Source organism: Macrobrachium nipponense, chromosome 4 (assembly GCF_015104395.2).
Source record: "Macrobrachium nipponense isolate FS-2020 chromosome 4, ASM1510439v2, whole genome shotgun sequence".
Classification (NCBI taxonomy): Eukaryota; Metazoa; Arthropoda; class Malacostraca; order Decapoda; family Palaemonidae; genus Macrobrachium; species Macrobrachium nipponense.
The window spans coordinates 123,970,225-123,992,258 of record NC_061100.1 but is presented as its reverse complement, the minus strand read 5'-3'; the positions used below and the strand labels follow the sequence as shown (position 1 = coordinate 123,992,258).

General features: G+C 41.5%; 1 protein-coding gene across 1 annotated transcript in view; it reads left to right on the top strand.

The window, feature by feature from the left end:
• The first annotated feature begins 549 nt into the window (after positions 1–549).
• The window catches only part of LOC135211122 (uncharacterized), a 123,897-nt gene continuing 102,412 nt past the window's right edge, over positions 550–22,034 (top strand). The window contains exons 1-2 of the mRNA XM_064244235.1: positions 550–688; positions 13,578–13,770. Coding sequence (XP_064100305.1) covers positions 13,697–13,770 — 74 coding nt within the window. The 5' untranslated portion in view covers positions 550–688; positions 13,578–13,696. The remainder of the gene's footprint in view (positions 689–13,577; positions 13,771–22,034) is intronic.

Below are 22,034 nucleotides of genomic sequence, written 5' to 3'. Positions count from 1 at the left end.
CAAGGAAGATGGAATCACTTCAAGAAAATCTCAAAAGGAGAAAGGAGCTACTACTAAAAAATGCAAAAAAGGAAGTTTAAGGGTTAGCCCTAGGATTCAAGCAATGCAAGCTTTGAAACTTGCTCTCCATCAGGAACAAAATCAGAGTTCTGGCACCAAAAATGTTGCAGAAGACATTTGCAAGAAACTTTCTTTGCCATCCAAGGACGTATGTATTTCTGATAAGGAACAGAGTACAGCATCAAACATTGAGTACAAAAGTCAACCAGAGACCATAGGAGTTTTGTCTAATCCATTTCAGGCTATCAATAAATTACTTGGCAACACAGTGAAAGATTCCTGTTTGGAAAATTTAAACATTGGCAACACAGTGAAAAATTCCTGCATGGAAAATTTAAACATTGGCAACATAGTAGCAAGTTCAGAAATTGTTAATGTTCAGAACACCCAAAGACCTACTCTCCAAGCATCCCACAGTGAAATGGAAGCCGAGCAAGAAAAACTAGTCAACAGTGAAGGTGTTACAGAGAGGTCTAAATCTAAGCCATGTAGCTCCAATTCTAAATCTCCAAGAAAGAAGCACTTCATTGAACCGCAGTGTCTGAGAAGAAGCCCCAGGAAGCGGAAAAACAGTACTCACTCCTTGGATCTTTATGAAGACTTCCTAGTCACAAAAAATGAAGAGAAGGTTAGTGTCTTTTTCTGTTACTTATGTTTTAGAAAATTTCTGTCTTATGTCTTGGATGTTGCAAAGTGAATGATGGAATTGTTCCTATTGGGGTACGAACCTAGACTTTCATAGGTGGAGTTTCTTATTCGAGGTATGCATCAGCTGTCACTGACTAACTAAAAAACCAAAATCCTATCAGGTAGACCTAGTTACCTCATGACCTGAGATGTCATACCTTGCCCATTGTGTTCTCAGCTGTGCTCAATCTTTTAAACCCTTAAACGCCGAAGCGGTAAAAAAAAAATGTCTCCCGTGTGCCAGAGGTGTTTCAGAGTGAGCGCGGAAGCGGAAAAAAATATTTTTTTCAAAAAATCACAGCACGCTTAGTTTTCAAGATTAACCCTCTTACGCCGATTGGACGTATAAACGTCGAGTCAAAATGTCTCCCGTATGCCGATTGGACGTATCATACGTCGGCTCAAAAAAGTTTTTTTAAAAAATTTCGCGGAAAAATACTTATAGGCCTACCAGCCGAAAACTTTTGTATCACGCGCCTTGGGGGATGCTGGGAGTTCACGGATCAAAGGCGTTGTTTTGTTTACAATCGCTACGCAGGCGCGCAAGCGCGAATTTCTTTCTTATCGCACTAAAAAGTATCAGTGACACATCTCGGAAATTATTTCGTCACTTTGACATAATTATTGCACCATTTTAAATTATCCTTTACATGAAGTGTTATATATGAAAATGTGCGCAATTTCATGCACAATACAACTAAAAAATACTCATGATTGTAGCTTTTATCAATTTTGAAATATTTTCATATAAATAAAACGATAGTGCAAAAATTTCAAACCTTCGGTCATCACTTTGACTCTACAGAAATGGTCGAGAAACGCAATTGTAAGCTAAAAAAAAATTCTTATATTATAGTAATATTCAATCGATTTGCCTTCATTTGCAACAAATTGAACGTTCTCTAGCACAAATATTTCGATTTATGGTGAATTTATGAAAAAACTTTTTCCTTACGTTCGTGCGATAACTCTTCCGATAAATTTTTTCGTGTGATTGTCCTAATGTTTGCACCTTTTAAATGTTTGCCGTTACATAAAGTTTTTATATATGGAAATGTGCGCAATTTCATGCCACAATACAACAAAAGACAACCCATGGTTGTAGCTTTTATCAGTTTGGAATATTTTCATATAAAATAACGTTAAGTGCAAAAATTTCAACTTTCGGTCAGCTTTGACTCTACCGAAATGGTCGAAAAAACGCAATTGTAAGCTAAAACTCTTATATTCTAGTAATATTCAATCATTTACCTTCATTTTGCAAAAACGACTTGGAAGTCTCTAGCACAATATTTTGATTTATGGTGAATTTATGAAAAAAAAAATTACGTTCGCGCGGTAACACTTCCGAAAAAATCAGAATTTTTTTTGTGCGATTGTCGAAATGTTTGCACCATTTTAAAATTAGCTGTTTCATAAAGTTTTATATATGAAAATGTGCGCAATTTCATGTAGAATACAACTAAAAATGATTGAAGGTTGTAGCTTTTCTCTTTTTTCGAAATATTTGCATATAAATCACGATAAATAGAAAAAAAACCCACGTTCGGTCAAAATTTGACTCTACCGAAATAGTTGAAAAACGCAATTGTAAGCTCAAAACTCTTACGGCCTAGTAATATTCCGTCATGTTTCTTCATTTTGAAACAAATTTGAAGTCTCTAAAACAATATTGTGATTTATGGGTGAATTTTTGAAAAATATATTTTACCTTCACTCCGCGCGCCGATTCGCGGGGCCGAAGTCTCCCGAAATACTACATGGCATTATCCTAATATTTGCTCCTTTTCATATTAGGCCTTTTATAGAGTTTCATATATCAAAATGTGCGCAAATTCATGAAGAATACAATAAAAAATAATTGAAGGTTGTAGCTTTTTCCATCTTTGAAAATATGTGCATATGAAAAAATATATATATTAAAATTTCGACATTCGGTCAAATTTAATCGTCCGAAATGGTCGAAATCTGCAATTCTAATCTAACCTCTTACAGTATCGTAATATTCAATCATTTGTCTTAATTTTGTTTGAAATAAATTGGAAGTCTCTAGACTTATTTAGAATTACGGTGAATTTTTGAAAAAAATATGTTTTTGCGTCCGCGCGTTACGAATTCGTACATCATTTTGTGATAATATTTTTCCGGTGTTACTTTTATTGTTTTTACAATGTATTATATATCAAAATGATCGCAATTTAGTGTACAATACAACGCAAAAAAATTAACTGGTTAGCTTTGACCGTTTTCTGCACAGCGTGATTTGAATACAATTATGTATGAATTTTATTTTTTTTTCGCTACCATATGATCGCATTATTTACATATGATAATGATATTATTTTTCATTTCTGATGGTTTGCATTCTAAACTTCAGGCAATGACAAAAAAAGGAGCCAAAAATGAACTCTTAATCTTCAAAAGTACGCGCGCTGTAATTTTTTGAAAAAATTATTTTTTTCCACTTCCGCGCTCACTCCAAAACCAGGCCCGGCATACGGGAGACGTTTTGATTTTTAGGGCTCCGGCTTAAGAGGGTTAAGAGTTCATTTTGGCTCCTTTTTTTGTCATTGGCTGAAGTTTATGTATGCAACCATCAGAAAAATGAAAAAAATTATCATTATCATATACGTACAAATAATGCGCATATATGATAGCGCCAAAAACGAAATTTTCTATATTAATTTCGTTATTCAAATCGCTCTGTGCGCAAAACAGTTTAAAGGTAACAAGTTACTTTTTTTTCGTTGTAATGTACACTAAATTGCGATCATTTTGGTATATAACACATTGTAAAACGATAAAAGCAACACAGAGAAAATATTATCACAAAATAATGCATGAATTCGTAACGCGCGGACGTAAATATTTTTTTTCAAAATTCACCATAAATATCTAAATATTGTCCTAGAGCTTCCAACTTTCTTCAAAACCCTGAAGACAAATGATTGACTATTACTATACTGTAAGAATATTAGCTTACAAATGCATTTTCGACCATATCTGACGAGTTAAAGTTGACCGAATGTCAAATTTTTTTTTTTTATATATTTTTTTTTATATGCAATTATTTCAGAAATAAGAAAAGCTACAACCTTCAAATATTTTTCGTTTTATTTTACAGGAAATTGCGCACATTTTCATATATAAAAAAAAACTCTATGAAATGCCTTATATGAAAGAAACGGAGCAAATATTCCGAGAATGGAACGTACGCATTTCGGAGATTTGTGGTGGAGAATCTGTGCGCGGAGGGAAGGAAAGTTTTTTTTTTAAATTCACCTAAATCTAAATATTGTGCTAGAGACTTCCAATTTGTTTCAAGATGAAGATAAATGACTGAATATTACTAGACTGTAAGAGTTTTAGCTTACAATTGCGTTTTTCGACCATTTCGGTAGAGTCAAAGTTGACAGAACGTGTTTTTTTTCTATTTATCGGGATTTATATGCAAATATTTCAAAAATGAGAAAAGCTACAACCTTCAATTATTTTCCGTTGTATTCTACATGAAATTGCGCAACATTTTCATAGATAAAACTTTATGTAACGGCTAATTTAAAATGGTGCAAACATTACCACAATCGCACGTATGATTTTTTCGGAAGAGTTACCGCGCGGACTTGTTAAAGAAAATGTTATTTTTTTCATAAATTCACCATAAATCGAAATATTGTGCTAGAGACTTCCAATTTGTTGCAAAATGAAGGTAAATGCTTGAATATTACTAGAATATAAACGTTTTAGCTTACAATTGCGTTTTTTTTTACCATTTCGGTAGTCAAAGTTGACCGAAGGTGAAAATTTCTTTTGTCACTTATATTTTTTATATGCAAATATTTCAAAATTGATAAAAGCTACACCATGGGTTGGTTTTTTGAGTTGTATTGTGCATGAATTGCGCACATGATTTTTTCGGAAGAGTTACCGCGCGGACGTAAGGAAAAAAGTTTTTTCATAAATTCACCATAAATCGAAATATTGTGCTAGAGACTTCCAATTAGTTGCAAAATGAAGGTAAATGATTGAATATTACTAAAACATAAGAGTTTTAGCTTACAATTGCGTGTTTTGACCATTTCGGTAGAGTCAAAGTTGACCGAAGGTTGAAATTTTGGCACTTATCATTATTTATATGAAAATATCTCAAAACTGATAAAATCTACAATCATGAGGTATATTTTGTTGTATTTCTACATAAAAATGCGCACATTTTCATATATAATACTCCATGTAACGGCTATTTAAAATGGTACAAAAAAGTTATGTCAAAGTGACGAAATAATTTCCGAGATGTGTCACAGATACTTTTTAGTGCGGCAAGAAAGAAATTCATGCTTGCGCGCTTGCGTAACCATTGTAAACAAAACAACACCTTGATCCGTTAACAAATCCCAGCATCTCCCCAAGGCTCGTGATTCAAGAGTTTTCGGCTGGTAGGCCTAAAAGTATTTTTCCGCGAATTTAAAAAAAAAAAATTTTTGTATGTCGACGTAAAATACGTCCAGTCGGCACCTGAGAGACAAAAAATGTTGACGTAAAATACGTCCAGTCGGCGTTTAAGGGTTAAATGAAAATAAAAGAGGGTTTGGGTTTCATTAAAGTTCAATTGGTAATGCAGAATCTTCAACTAGAAGTACTTGTATGATGTGCTGATTATTGCTTCATTTGAGGTCATAATTTTAAGACTTGAGGAAAATGCTTAAGAATTTGCATGAGAAAACCACTTCTGCCTCCAGGAAGGTGAAAAAATCTCCTTGTAGTAGTAGTGTGACACATTTTTTCACCTGCCTACTTATTGTTACATCATAGTCCTCTTATCAGGTTTACCACTTTAAGTGCCCCTGTGTTCAACAAAAGAATCATTGTAGTGTCCTTTGGCCATGGCTGTATTACTGTAGACCTTATAAATATCATTCATATTCTTGGACTATAGATAATGTTACGTTTCTTTAACTTTTACCGTGTACTATCAGTTCCTTTTAATGTTTCGGACAAAAGGCATATTGCAGTATTCAGTAACAACTAAGTATTTGGCAACTATTTGTCAGGTGGCATAGGTGCATGATGTGCCATAGTGACTGACTGATAGTTTATCAGTCCCTTGGTTACAGGTTGCCCTGGAGCAAAAGCCTGTGCCACAAGGCTGGTCTAATCTAAAACCAACTTATGAGTCGCTCACAAATGGATATCATACAAGCAATTAGTATCTTGCTAAAAAATTTCATTTAGTAGAAAAAATTAACCAATAAAACCACTACATACTATAATTAAAGAACAATATTGGAAGTTAGATCCTTTTGAACATGATTTAAGAGAAACGGCAGTAAATTTTTCATATAGGACCAAATACTAGACTTGGTTAAGTTGACCATTACTCAATGGAAACTTGGTGTGAGAGAGAGAGAGAGAGATGAATTTATATTTTCCTCTTCATATTGATTATAGGAGGATGTGTGTAGGTTATGTGTACATATGCTTAGCATACCATTTACACTATGTTATAGATGTTAATATTAACATTATATTAATAATAGGTAGTGGTGTTGAAGGTGACGGCTGCATAAGCGACATGTTGTTGTTGTTATTATTATTATTATTATAATTATATATATATTTTTTTTTCCCCAGCAACTGACCACCACAACGACATTATAATTATTATTATTATTATTATTAAAATTAAAGTAGTTTAACCAGAACGCTAAGTCAAAATACTCAACTCATATGACTGGCCCTCAGGGTTTGTCGTAGATAATAGAATTTTAAGTTTTTGTACTTGCAACTTATCCGGCAGATATATACTTAGCTATAGACTCCGTCGTCCCGACAGAATTTCAAATCTCGCGGCACACGCGACAGGTACCCAGAGGCGGAATTCGGAACCATTCCCGTTTTCTAATCAGATTTTCTCTGTCGCCGGTGCCGACGACATCGTTGTTGGTTCCTCCTGCATTGGATTTCTTTCTCGCTTGCTGAGGATCTTTTCTGGATTGACCTTTGGTGACGTATTTGATCTTTGGCTTGGCATACGCTTTATTAACTTTTTATGATTCTTTAATGCATCAGTCTCAAATACTGTTGTTAGTTTATGTAATGAATGGGTGACGTCGGACTACCGAAGGGTTCGGTAGATCCTCTCCGCACTGTAGACTGCAGTAATTTAATTTTGGTTTTTCGTAAGGAAACCGCTCTGTTGTATAACAGTCATTTTTATGTACTGGGTGCAGTTGCTGAATGACAGTCATTTTTACGAAAAACTTTGATATGATGAATATCCTTAAGAGAACCTTCATTGTTGAATTTTCGTTGTGTAGTTCGAGAGAGCACTTAATGATTTGTCTATTAAATATCCTTGTCGCATGTATGATTTTGAATGAGGAAGAGGTTGCTTTCTTCTTCTTTGAGGAAGTTAGGAAACTTCGTCTGAAGACTCCATAGTTCTCGTACTAACAACGAGCTCGTTAAGGAAGATTTAGAACCTAACCCTGATGTAGTTGTTGCAACCTCTCCTCCATTTTCAGACCCTTCTTCGAACCCGCGGATTTGCCTTCGAGAGGAAGCTCCTTAGCAGATTTGGGTTGGTGGTCCCGTGGCTTAATAACCACTGTTCCATGCGCCGTATAATTACCATACTAACTTACTCACGAAGTGAGCTTGTTTTGTACTTTTCTGGCTTGAAAACCGAGATTCGCAGCTTAAAATTGCAGTGGCTTGCAATGGAAGGTAAGAGTGCTGTGGGAAGTTTTTTGTGCAGTGTGCCAGTGTAGTGGAGGAGGCGTCTGACCGCTCCGCATTGCTCTTAGGCCTAGACCTCTTCCAAACTCCCAGGACCAGGATGAGAATTTGTCGAAAGCCTCAAAGAGGATGTAGAGCATCCCCTCCGGTCAGGCGTCCCTTTGGCAGGTCTGTTGTCTCGACCCAGACTGCCATGGATCGCCACAGAAAAGGCATCCTGAGGAAGTGCTTTTCTTCTTCCGAAGTTGCCAGCCAAACTCGAGCTGCCAGCCAGGCACGAGGCTCCTTCCAAGCGCTAAACTAGCGTGAGGCGCCAGCCAGGCGCTCGGTGAGAAGTCCTCTAAGCGGATCCTTCACGAACCCCAGAAGCTTTTCTCTGCGTTGATGGGCTCTCTGGTTAAGGACCCTCCTCACAAGAAGGACATCCCTCTTCTGTATCAAGAGCTCTTAACCCTCCTCGCATGAGACGCTCCTCTCAAGTCAGGAGCCCTTTACCGAGAAGTTCCGAGCGCCTCTCCCCTGTTAGGCGCTCTTCTCCAGTTAGCCGCTCCTCTCCTTGCAGGTGCTCTTTTGCGCCTACCAAACACTCTTCTCAAGCAGGCGCCTTACTCCTAGTAGGTGCCCTTCTTCAGAGAACTCCTATTCTATTTTCAGGACTGCGCTGCCTAGTGGGGACCTTCGGGTCCTACCTGGCGTAAGCCGTGAGGGATCCTTCCCCTCTCTCGATTTCTACGGGAATCGAGACGACCACCAACTGCTGCTCGTCTGATGAATTCGGTGGGGGTTTCGCCGAGTGCTTTAGACTCTGCGGAATTTCTAGCACTCGCAGTGTTCGAATGTTTTTACAATCTCTTAACACTTAAGAGAAACCATGGTCCAAAGTTTTTTGTTAATTAATGTAAGAGGGTTAGTCCCCATTGACACGATACAGGTCAAGGCTCTGTCATGTAAATGGGTCAGCCCCCATTGACACGATCCAAAAAGGCGGTTGTCATGTAAGTGGGCTAGTCCCCATTGACAAAGACCCCATTGACACGATCAAAAAGGCTTTGTCATGTAAGTGGGCTAGTCCCCATTGACAAAGACCCACTTACATGACAGAGCCTTCTATTAAGAAGGCTCTGTCATGTAAGTGGGTCAGCCCCCATTGACAAGATCCAAAAAGGCTCTTGTCATGTAAGTGGGTCAGCCCCCATTGACAAAATCCAATAAAAGGCTCTGTCATGTAAGTGGGTCAGCCCCCATTGACACGATCCAAAAGAGCTCTCAGTCATAGGTCACTACCTCGCTGAGGCTCTTGAGGCAAGCAGACTCATAGACAGTGTCCATGAAGTCGTCTGCCCAATAAGATAGAAGCTTGAACTGTCGCTCTTCGGTTCTTGGTTCTCAATTGAAGTTTTCCTTCGGGAAAGACTTCTCCTTCATTCTCTTGACTAGAGAACGAAGCTGGTCGATCTCCAATCCTTACTCTCATTCCTCGTAGGGAAAAGAAGATAGGACGGAGGTCGTTGTTCAGAAACCTACAAATATACTACGTATATTACATTCGCAACATGATTCTGTTTAGCAGTTGATTTGTCCGAGGTGCAGACGCATATAGTAGTTAGCTCTACGGATCCCGACCGATACGTCTGGTATCCTATTGAACTGCAGACCTCCCAGGAGTGACCAGTTTCGATTTTTGATACTTATGGTGTTGTCACGACAACACCAACTCAGCTTTTGTATTTACCGTAATACGTTTTTCTCTTAAATATAATTGCTCAAGCGATTTTCTGCTCGATGGTTCTAGCCGAACCCATTCCTTCATAGAATGGAATAGCTGGCAACTCCGGAGGAAGAGGTGACAAGAGCTTAAGTTGTATGAGACTGTCGCTATTGCCATAGCAGCTCAGTAGCAGCTAGCTCTCCGGGATACGCGGTCGGTTACGTCTCTCTCTCATGCAATGATTTACTGCCGAACCGTATCTCTGCCCCACAATCACGTATTTAGGTCTCTGATTAATGGGGATTCTTGCATACATGAAGGACCATCTTCGGCTATGTCGCTCAGTTTCATCGCCTTCGACATTGCGGGAATATTTTCAACAGAGATATCTCTAGGATTTTTTCTTTTTTCTGTTTACCACCCTGTAACAGAAGCCTGTACTAGTCCACTGCTGCTTCGCACTATGTTAATGAGGAATATTTTCTTCAGACATCAGAGTTTGTCTGCAGAAATTTTCTCGCATTTGTAGGGGTGCAAGTGTTCATTGTTCACCCCGAATTAACAATGTATCGAAAGACGGTACCTGTTCCCTGGCTTACAGTTCGGCTTCCAAAATTTTCAGCCCATGAGAAGCAGTTCTGCAGGCTGTACTTCCCGAGGTTTTTCATGACTGGAAAACGCCCCGCTTTCATAGCAACTGCGACTTCTCTTCGGACAGCAATGAAATAGCGATTAGCAATTTCAGTCAATGGAAAGCACGGGTTCAGAATCCTGAGAATCTTTTCTCTCAATTCGACTGTGAAGAAGTAGGTTGCTTCTCTGTCCTCCGTCTTCTACGACATGTAGTGTTGTTTCTCCCTTAGCGTGAGATTCACTACTATCAGAAGGTCTTGCATCAGGAGCCTCGGTCTCTAGAGGGCTTTTGACTTTCTCCTGTTGGGCACATGCTTTAACTGAATCGGTGAAAACAGATTATAGTCGTTCAGCTTAACCCTTCAAAGGCGAAGGTCACGTTTACTTGCTCGGGATATGAGAAACGTCATCTCAGCTTGAGCAACTTTCCTTGATACCGTACAAAGTCAGTCGGCAGCTGTCAAGGCACCCCGAGTCAGTTACGAACTACGGTGTAGCACTAGTAGTTGTTCTCAGACACGTCAGTGTAGGGATGGGGGAGCAACAATAGAGGCGTTAAAGTATCAGACACCTAGAAGAGGACCAGGAGGAACTGGCACTTCAACGGGAAAACAGCTGTATGCAATCTTTCTGGCTCTTAAAGGGTTTGAGTAAAAAGTCAGACACACGGTGGTCCAAGTCAATTCGGACAGCACCAAGGCTCTATAAGGGGAGCAACTCTAGGCGCGAGAGAAGTGTCAGGCGCCGGGAGAGGGGAACAGGTGTCCTGGCACATCAACCTAAAGAAGTTGGCAGCAGTTCGTCTGGCACTCCTGCTCTTCGAGGCTCAGATCACGGGATCGGTGTTGCAGGCAACGCCGACTCACCAGGACCTGGCTTACATCAAGAAGCAGAGAGGAGCTCACTCCTTCTCCCTTTACAGTAAGCAAGGGAATTGCTGCTATGGTCCAAGAAGCGAAACATCTCTCTCCTAACCAGGTTCATACAAGGAGAAAGGAATGTGAGGGCCAATCTTCTGAACAGGAAAGAGCAAGTCCTTCCCACGGAATGGACTATGCATCCAGAGTTCTGCAACAGACTTTGGAACCTCTGGGGGAGACCAAATGTAGACTTGTTAGCTACACATTGGAACGCAAGGCTGGAATACTACTGCTCCCCAATCTCAGACCCAAGGGCGGTAGCAGTTAGACGGTCGCCTCTTAATTGGTCGGGGATAGACGTGTACTTTTTTTCCCCATTCAAGATCCTAGGGGAAGTAGTGAGGAAGTTTGTCGTGGCGGAAGGAGCAAACTGACTCTGATCGCCCCGTTCTGGCCAGCTCAAATTGATACACAGAGGTACTGGAATGGATGATAAATTTTCCGAGATTGCTTCCACACAGGAGCGATCTTCTCAAACAGCCCCACTTCGGCAGACACCACAAAACCTCACTCATCTGTCTGTACTGACTGCCTTAGGCTATCGAAGGACTTGTCAGAGCGGGGGGTTTTTTCTTGTAGAGTTGCAAGGCTATTACAAGATCTAGGAGAGCCTCTACAGTACCAGTCTACCTTTCGAAGTGGCGGAGGCGTTTCGAGATGGAGCGGAGCTCATAAGGTATCCTCTTCCAGTAACTCGGTGACAGACATAAGCGACTTCCTCCATTACTTGAGGGAGACTTACACCAATGGCCGTCTCCACTTTTAAAGGCTAGAGAATCATGCTTTCCTCAGTCTTCAGGCATAGGGGCCGGAATATTGCGGAAGACAAGACCTCCATGATTTAATCAGGTCTTTCAAGACCTCGGAGACCAAGACTGTTAGACCACCCAGTTGGAACCTGGAGGTGGTTCTAATATTTCTAATGTATCACAGATTTGAACCTTCGCATACAGCATCTTTCAGATACTTGACCAGAAAGTCTGTTTCTCTTCGCTTTAGCCTCAGCCAGGAAGAGAACTAGAGAAAGGGTAAGCAAACTGCAAGCATTGGAAGGCACAGTTGGTTTCAGGAAGGACTCAGCAGTCAGTTCCTTCAAACCCCTTTTCTTGCTAAGAAGGAAAAACCCTTCGGAACATTGGCCTAGAACTTCGAGGTTAAAAGACTTTCTTCACTTGCAGAAGAAAACTAGGGAGGACTCTGTGTCCAGTCAGGATCCTCTAATTCTACCTGGAGAGGAAGAAACAACTGGGAGGTAACAAGGGAAGTCTTCGGTGCTCGGTTAGAGATTCGAAGAGATCCATCTCTAAGAATGCTCAGGTTTTCTTCATAATGGATGTAATCAGACAAGCCCCACTTAGCTGTGAAGACAAGCACCTCAAGCTCCTGAGAGTAAAGCGCATGAGGTGAGAACCATCGCTAACTCTTTGGCTTTTCATAAGAACTTGTCTCTCCAGACTCTCTTCGAGTCTACATACCGGAGATGTAATTCAATGTTCACATCCCATTTTCTTGAGAGACATTCGAATGATGTATGATAAGTTTTCTCTCTTGGAGCGTACGTATCTGCAGATTCGTTGCTGGGACAGAGAGCTAAAGCCAATCCTATTCAGTTTAGTGATGTTAGGGATTTTAACGGTTTGTGATGTGTGTTTTAGGTTAGTTGGAAGAGGGTACTGGAAGTGTACCCCTTTCAGATCTTAGTTCTAACAATGTTAGTGTGGTCAGGTGGTCAGGATTGGTTATTGTGCTCCTTGTAGTATTTTGGTACCTAAAGCTCTGTCATTTAAGAGGGTTAGTCCCTGTTGATTCGATACAGGTCAAGGCTCTGCCATGTAAGTGGGTCCAGCCCCCATTGGCACGATCCAAGACAAGGCTCTGTCAAGTAAGTGGGCCAGCCCCCATTGACAAGATCCAGAAGGGCAATCGGTCACAGGTCTCATCCTCGCTGAAGCTCTTGAGGCAAGCAGACTCATAGACAGTATCCATGAAGTCTTCTGCCCTCTCAGGTAGGAACCAAGGTTGTTTTATGATACCTACAACTATGTTGTTTCCCCGTTTTTATATTTATTTTATATGTAGCTGTCTCTTGCCCTCCTCCAAGGGTGCCAATCAGCTAAGTATATATCTGCCGGGTAAGTTGCATGTACAAAAATAATATTGTTAAGATACAATAAAGTTTTGTACATACTTACCCGGCAGATATATACGATTAATGGCCCGACCAGCCCCCTCCCCTCAGGAGACAGGTGGAAGAGAAAATCTGATTAGAAAACGGGAATGGTTTCCGAATCCCGCCACCAGTGGGGGGAATGGCAGATCACCTGACCTACCTGTCGTGTGTGCCGCGAGATTTGAAATTCTGTCGGGAACGACGAAGTCTATAGCTAAGTATATATCTGCCGGGTAAAGTATGTACAAAACTTATTGTGTCATAACAATATCATTTCTGGGCTCGGCGTGTCGCTCCGTGAAATAAGTCCGTTTAGCGTTATTTCTAGTAAAATATTGCTATAATACCAGAGAACTGCTAAATTGGACATGTCAGAACACTCTGACTCGCTCACCTATAAAAAAAAGGTGTCGGTATAAACCTGGGGCGAGTGTTAAACACTACCACAGCAACCCCTCCAATTTTTTTCTATTTTCTTGCAGTTCTTTTAGTATTTGATAATTGGATAAACAGCAAATGATGGAGATTTCCACAAATTTCCTTAATTTACATATTTCTAATCTAGGGTAGTCATCAGTTACCTAACTCGAGCATTCATCATTGTTATTATTTTAGTCATGTTGCTTTGAAAACTAATTAAAGCCTTTCCTTAATTTTTCAGAAAGAGAAAGCTTTGTCTGCCAAGCAGTCAGAGATTGCAGCTATTCAAGCAAAGTTAGCTGAAATGGAAACAACAAGATGTAAGCATTAGATGAAGACAACAAAACTCTTCTCACGAACATGTCATCTCTGTGGAAGACTGCTATGGCACAGATTCAGGAAAAATGTAATAAAATTCATCAGCTGGAGAGAGAGTAAGTAATGTTACCATTTTGTTCTGTACAGATGGTCCTTGATTTGCAATGGATTCCATCTAATAAGTTGAATATATCAGGAGTCAGATATGAGTGTAATGTTGTTTGATATGTTTAAGCCTAAAATTCTGAGGTATAATTCAAGTTTAGGCCCATATGTACAGGTGAGTCAAACTCAAAAGGAGACAGGACCAGAAATATTAAAGGTATGGATCCTATTTGGTGTTTAATCAACTAAAAAATCAGACAGCACCAAAAACTTCAAACTGATTCCCAAGTTTTTTTTGTCATTACTCTTAAGATTATATTTCATACCTGTTGATTCTAGGCTTTAGCATCACAGACAAGCATATGGAACATAATAGACATCTTTTTTGTTACATGACAACAAACTATGGTATTTTATGGAAACTTCATATGGAAATGGTTGTAAATTGTTTTGGCACAGTCCTACAAAATCTACAGTAACCTATCCTGTGTCAAGTCCTTCCACAGGCACAGTCCCAAGGAGATGTTATGTACAGGCAGTCCCCGGGTTACGATGGGGGTTCCGTTCTTGGGACGCGTTGTAACCCAAAATCGTCGTAAGCCGGAACATCACCAAAAATCCTAAGAAAACCTTACTTTTAATGTTGTAACCCTGGAACATGCGTCATAATCCTGGAAATAATTTCTGATGACTATAATTGAAAAGCACCTTAACCTAGGAACGTTGTATGCCGAACTTGTCGTAACCTGGGGACTGCCTGTATATCTTAGTTTTACCAGACCACTGAGCTGATTAACAGCTCTCCTAGGGCTTGCCCGAAGGATTAGATATTTTTACGTGGCTAGGAACCAATTGGTTACCTAGCAACAGGATCTACAACTTATTGTGGGATCCGAACCACATCATGTCAAGAAATGAACTTTATCACCAGAAATAAATTCCTCTGGTTCCGCGTTGGCCGAGCCGAGAATCGAACTTTGAACCACCAGATTGGTAGCCGAGCACGAAATCCACTTATCCGACAAGGAACTAGTCCAAGGAGAACACCTTCACTTGGTCACAGATGCGTACAGATCTTTCAGCATCCCTGTCAGTAGTTTAATCCATATACAGTACGGTCCCCAGTTATGTGAGAATTTAGTCAATCCACGGCCTCGCAGAATTGGAAATTTGCAGATTTCGAAACACATACCTTATGGGAATAAATCCATCAGGGCCAAGGCAAACGGCAACTTATCCAGTCTAACTTTTTTATTCTACCCATTTTCAATATTTTCTATATACTAAAATGTAATTTTTTCTGATACGAAAGTGTTCTTATGGATAAATAAAACATTAAAAAGTTTTAATAACTTGAAAAAGTTTAAAATTTACACAGGATGGTGAAAACTCCCACACGTAAACAATGCCACCATTCGGTGAAGTGTACTGTACGATACAGTCATTTCCTTTCAAAAACCTTTTGGATGGAATTTCCTCTACCTAAGCTCGTGTTCTTTAAAACAAAAGACTAAATTTCATGTATGACACTTACCTGGCAGGTATATATATAGCTATATTCTCTGTTCGCACTGGCAGAATTTTCAAAACTCGCGGCAACCGCTAGATCACTGGTAGTTCAGGTGATCGCCACCCCGCTCCCGTGGCGCTGGTGCTCGGAATCATTCCCATTTTCGTCAGATTTTTTTCTGCCACTGAACCGGCGAACATCGTTGTTGGTTCCCTGCTAGAATTCGAAACTCGTTAGCTGACTTTCGCTGTACTTGGATGCTTTATTGGGTATCGTATTGGAAAGTTGGATTGGCAATCGCAATTGGAAGTTATTATAATGTCTGATTCTGGTATAGTATTTCGAGTGTGTATGAAAGAAGGGTGTAAGGTGAGACTGCCGAAAGCTTCGGTAGACCCTCACACAGTATGTAAGAAGTGTAGAGAGGTTTTGTGTACTTGGGATAATAGATGTAATGAGTGTGAAAGTTTAAATGAGAAAGAATGGAAGACTTTCGCCAAATATGTTGAGAGACTTGAAAAGGATAGAGTAAGAAGATCGGTGTCTCGGAGTGAGAGGTCAGGTTCTTCTAGTAAGGCCTTGAATACTTCTGTTATTTCTCCACCTTCTTCCCAAGTAGAAGTTGTTAATCCTTCTCCTCAGGTATCTCCTGCGCCCGCTGCTGTTTCTGAGGATACTAATATTGTGAAAGTGTTCGCCGCCCTTGCGTCCATGGGTGATCAGATTCAGCGTCTTACAGACAAAGTGGGTACGTTTGAAAGTGTCAGTGTAGTGGAGGGGGCGGCTGATCGTCTCACTCGTGCTCCTAGACCTAGGCCTCTGCCAAGCTCCCAGACCCAAGGGAGAAGGCATGTCGACAGTCGAAGGGAGGCGAGAGGGGTTCCCTTACGATCAGTCGTCCCTTCAGGCAGTCCTGTTGCGTCCCAGGCTGCAGCAGTGCGCCATAGAAAAGGCGACACTGGGAAGTGTTTTTCCTCGACAGATAGTGCTGCGTCAGGCAGGTTTGGACGTTATGCGGAAGCTTCGCGTCCTCTGAAGAGGACGCATAGACCTACGTCTTCTCAAGATGAGCGGTTATCCCGCCGCAAGAACGGTGGAGTAGTCCCGAGATTTTCTCTTCTAGTGATGAGGAAGAGGTGGTTCCGATTAAAAGGAGGAGATCCGTTAAGTCAAGACAAGACGCAAGACCTCATGAGTACGACGGTTCTCGGGATAGGAGCTCTCCTTCTGAATACGGAGCAGTCTCTCCGATATCTTCTCCTTATCGTAGGACTCAAGATCGAGTTTCTCGTGTTGATGATACGTCTCGTCGTCGTTCTCCGCTTGCTCAGACTTCCCGCCAGGAAGCAGAGACTAGGAACTTCCTTGAAGAGATGCAAGGAAGGTTGGCTGATTTGGTTAAATCGTGGGGAACATCGGAACTTCCTCCTACGAGGCGTAAGGACGCATCTCTCCCAGTCAAGTCGTCTAAGAGGACGCATGATGGTTGGCCTACTTCTCGTCAGGCTTCGGAGTCTCGGGTAGGACGCAAGCAGGACGCAGGACGCAAGTTACGAGAACAGGAAGCAGGACGCAAGTTTCCGGAGCAGGCGGACGCGAGGACGCAGGCGGCAGGAGCCGTTTTCTTCCCGCGAGGTTGGAAAAGATTTTCTGCAGCAAGACCTGGGTTTACAGGATGTGTCTTCGGCAGAAGAGGAAATAGAAGACTTAGAATCTGAGGAAGGGAAAGAAGGTGAAGCACCTTCTTCAGATTATAAGAAATTGACGAATTGCCTTCTTTCACTTTTTGGAGGGGATTTTCAACCTGCAGCTCCAACATCTCCCCTTTCTCAATTCTCCAAGAATAAAACTCCGAAGAAGTCCTCGTTTTTGAAGATGAAATTTTCGATTACGGCTAAGAAGGCGCTTCAAAGAATTGATACGTGGTTGAAGGAAAAGAGGGAAGCGGGCAAGACTGTGTTCTCTTTCCCTCCTGCCAAATTGGCATCGAAGTCCGGAATTTGGTATGCGACAGGGGAAAATCTCGGCCTGGGAGTGCCTGCCTCCTCCCAGGGGGATTTTTCCAACATTGTTGACAGTTCCCGCAGACATGCCTTGAATTCGGCCAAAGTGTGGTGGTCTCCATCAGAATTAGATCATCTCTTGAAAGGGATTTTCCGGACCTTCGAGGTTTTTAATTTTTTGGATTGGTCCTTGGGAGCTCTGGGACGAACAGTGGAAGATAATGAAGCAACGGCTTCTCAACTCCCAAGCAGTATTATGTCCTGCATGGACAAAGCCTTAAGGGATGGAGCGAATGAATTAGCATCTCTTTTCACCGCAGGAGTGTTAAAGAAAAGGTCACTCCTATGCTCTTTTGCTGCTAAGGGCGTTTCTAACGCCCAGAAATCCGAATTGCTTTTTTCCCCACTTTCTGAGCAATTGTTTCCTGCGGATATTATTAAGGATATTTCGCTTTCCCTAACTCAGAAGGCGACGCAGGATCTGTTAACTTCCTCGGTAAGGAAATTTTTACCCAACAAGGTAGTTAAGAAGAACCCTAAGGAATCAAGGCAAGCTAGTCAGCCCTTTCGAGGCAAGTCCTTTTCTCGTCCGGCATTCAGAGCAAGAAGAGCTCCGTCCAAGAGGGGTTCGAAAACCCAGAGTACTAAACAATGAACAGCAAGTCCTTCAGACATCAGTAGGTGCCAGACTCCAGAAGTTTTGGGAGATTTGGCGAAGAAAAGGGAGCAGATCCTTGGGTAGTCAAGGTGGCAAAAGAAGGTTACAAGATCCCTTTTCTAAAGAGACCACCTCTTACGACATCGCCAAGAGAGCTGGAAGCTCACTACAGCGACCCAGTGAAACAAGAAGCACTACAAGAACAAGTTCTTTCTATGCTCAAGAAAGGAGCAATAGAACCTGTTCTGGATCACTTATCTCCGGGATTTTACAACCGGCTGTTTTTAGTAGCAAAATCCTCGGGGGATGGAGACCAGTACTGGACGTAAGTCAACTCAATTTATTTGTGGAGAAAACAAAATTTACGATGGAGACGACCGAATTCCAGTACTGGCAGCGGTACGTCCAGGGGACTGGATGGTCACCCTGGACCTTCAAGACGCATATTTTCATATCCCAATTCATGCAAGATCCAGGAAGTACCTGAGATTTGTGATCCAGAACAGGGTTTTTCAGTTCAAAGCCCTCTGTTTTGGACTGTGCACAGCCCCACAAGTCTTTACAAGAGTGATGGCGAGCGTGGCGAAGTGGCTACACATTCTAGGAATAAGAGTGTCTCTATACCTGGACGATTGGCTCATAAGAGCCCAATCAAGAAAGCAATGTCTGGAGGACTTAGAAATGACGTTAACATTAACGAAAGAGTTAGGGTTGATGGTGAAACTTAGAAAAGTCGAATATGAACCCCAGTCAGGAGCTAGTTTATTTGGGGATTCTGATCTCCTCAGTGACTTTTCGGGCTTTTCCGTCTCCCAACAGACAAGATCTGTGCATCCGGAAAGTGCAAGCCTTTCTAGAGAAAGAACAATGTTCAGCACGAGAGTGATGAGCTTACTGGGACACTCTCGTCCCTGGAAACGGTTCGTTTCTCTAGGAAAGGGACTTCACATGAGACCCCTACAAATATTTTTGAACCAAGTCTGGCCAAGAAAATCGCAACCAGATTCCTTCCTGTTTCGAATTCCTCGCAAGATCAAAGAGGAGTTAAAGTGGTGGCTAACTCCGGGGAAGTTAGCAAAGGGAGCGTCTCTCCAGCAAAAGAACCCAGACCATGTATTGTTCTCAGACGCATCGGACGCAGGCTGGGGAGCGCTCCTCGACTTCAAGAAGTTTCAGGTCGTTGGAGCAAGGAGGAAACGGCTTGGCATATAAACAGGAAGGAACTGATGGCGATTTTCTTGGCCTTGAAGGAGTTCAACGCGGTGATTCGCAACAAGGTGGTACAAGTCAACGCGGACAATACCACAGCTCTGGCGTACATCCGCAAACAAGGAGGGACACATTCAATCTCTCTTTGCAAGTTGGCGGAGGAGATCCTTCTTTGGGCAGAGAAGGAAAACGTAACCCTTCTCACCAGATTCATTCAAGGGGAGAAGAATGTGAGAGCGGACCTGTTGAGCAGGGAGGTCAACTTCTATCAACAGAATGGACGCTTCATTTAGAAGTATGCCAGAGTCTGTGGAAATATGGGGTCACCCAGTGGTAGACTTGTTTGCGACAGCAATGACGAAGAGATTGACGACGTATTGCTCTCCAGTCCCAGACCGTCAAGCAGTCGCAGTAGACGCCTTTCTTCTAGATTGGACGGGGCTAGACGTCTACGCCTTTCCCCCGTTCAAGATATTAGGGAAGGTTTTTGAAGAAGTTCAGGGAGAGTCAAGGAACAAGAATGACTCTCATAGCGCCATATTGGCCGGCCCGAGATTGGTTCACAGAGGTACTGGAATGGACGATAGATGTACCAAGGACACTTCCAGCAAGAGTAAGATCTACTCAAACAGCCTCACTTCAACAGGTACCACAAGAACACCCTCGCTCTGGGTCTGACTGCGTTCAGACTATCGAAAGACTTGTCAGAGCGAGGGGGTTTCTAGAGAGGCGGCCAGAGCGGTGGCTCCGGAGCTAGAAGAGCCTCTACTATTAAGTTGTACCAGGCGAAGTGGGGAATCTTTCGCAAGTGGTGCAAGAGTCGGAAGATTTCTTCATCCAGTACCTCTGTGACCCAAATTGCCGACTTCCTTTTATACTTAAAGAAGGAAATAAAATTGTCAACTCAGACGATTAAAGGGTATCGGAGTATGTTGGCTTCTGTATTTAGACCATAGAGGTCTAGATATTACAAATAATCTAGATCTGAGAGACCTCATAAGGTCCTTTGCAACAAGGAAGGAGCCCCAATACAGAGCTCCTTCTGGAATCTCGATGTGGTCCTGAAATTTTTAGGAACTAGTAAGTTTGAAACCGATGGATCAAGCTTCGTTGAGAGATATCACAAAAAAGACCATCTTTTTGGTGGCGATTGGCCCACAGGCTAAAAGGGTGGTGAGTGACTACAAGCAATTAGCAAACATATTGGTTGGAAACATGACAAAGCGGTTTTGCTCTTTTCAGGAGGGGGTTCTTGGCCAAGAACGAGAATCCAGCTCATCCATGGCCAAGGTCGTTTGAAATTATGGGTCTTTCAGATCTAGTTAGGACAGGAACAAGAGATAGTCTTTGTCCAGTAAGGGCATTACGCTATTATTTGGATAAAACCAGTAAGATTAGAGGAACTTCAGAATCACTGTGGTGCTCTGTGAAGGACCCTAGCAGAGCAATGACCAAAAATGCTATTGCCTTTTTCCTTAGGGAACTAATTAAAGAGTCTCATTTCGGCATCCTTAAGGTTAAGGCACACGAAGTGAGAGCAGTAGCTACTTCGTTGGCTTTTAAAAGAATATGGCCCTCAAAGATTTAATTGAAACGACGTTTTGGAGGACTAATTCAGTGTTTGCAAGTCATTACCTTAGAAACGTCAAAACAACGTTTGACAATTGTCAAACGTTGGGTCCATATGTATCCTCAGGAGCAGTATTGGGCAAAGGAGTTTCCACCCCATAACTTACTAACATGCTAGGTATTTTAATGAAATGGTGTTGTTTTTTACGGTTGTCTGAGAGGGTGATTTCCTCTTCAGTCTGTGAAGTGTAGTGTGTTAGGTTAGTGTTGTGTGTGGTTCAGGTGGTCTAACTTATCCTAGCATGAATGCCCGTGGTAAGAGAGGGCTAGGGTTTCCTGTCAACAAATTGGTCCCGTCCAGTGTCAGACCCTTGTATTTAGCTTCACCAACTAATAGGTCACGTCCTAGTTGGAAGCTACTAAGGCTTAGCAGGCTAAGAGGCAGGAATGCTGAAGTCAGCTACCTTAGCAGGTAAGGAATCTAAGAGTATTTTAAATTTTAAATTTTTAAAACTCTTACAATGTTGCTGTCTTTGACCCACCTCCAAATGTGTCAATCAGCTATATATATATACCTGCCAGGTAAGTGTCATACATGAAAATGATGTTATTATGATATAACAAAGTTTCATGTATACTTACCTGGCAGGTATATATAATTAAATTCCCACCCACCTCCCCTCAGGAGACAGGGTTCAGAGAGAAAAATCTGACGAAAATGGGAATGATTCCGAGCACCAGCGCCACGGGAGCGGGTGGCGATCACCTGAACTACCAGTGATCTAGCGGTTTTTGCCGCGAGTTTGAAAATTCTGCCAGTGCGAACAGAGAATATAGCTATATATATACCTGCCAGGTAAGTATACATGAAACTTTGTTATATCATTAATAACATCATATTTGTTGAAAAACTCATTGTAAGATTTACAAAATTAACCAGATATTGATTTTGTTAAATCTAGAATTGAGTTTTTCAACAAATTTTAGTCTTTTGTTTTGAAGAACACTAGCTTATCTTTAACACTTAAAGACCAAAGTAATGATAGTTGAACGAAAAGATTTATTAGATATGGAGATCTGGAGTTGTACGTGGATAAGGCGAATTTGGAAGTCGTCCAGTCTTTCAATACCTAGGTATGCTTACTAACAGTTACCTTAAGGACGATGAGCATATCACATCATTATACCGCAGTCAGTGTATGAGAGGCAGTCTGTTGCTCAGGAGTTTTTATGCATGACAATAATGTTAAAGTTCACCTGTTCAAGTCATTCTGCACCTTGCTGTATGTTATTCCACTCACGCTGGAAAGTAGATAGGATACCCTC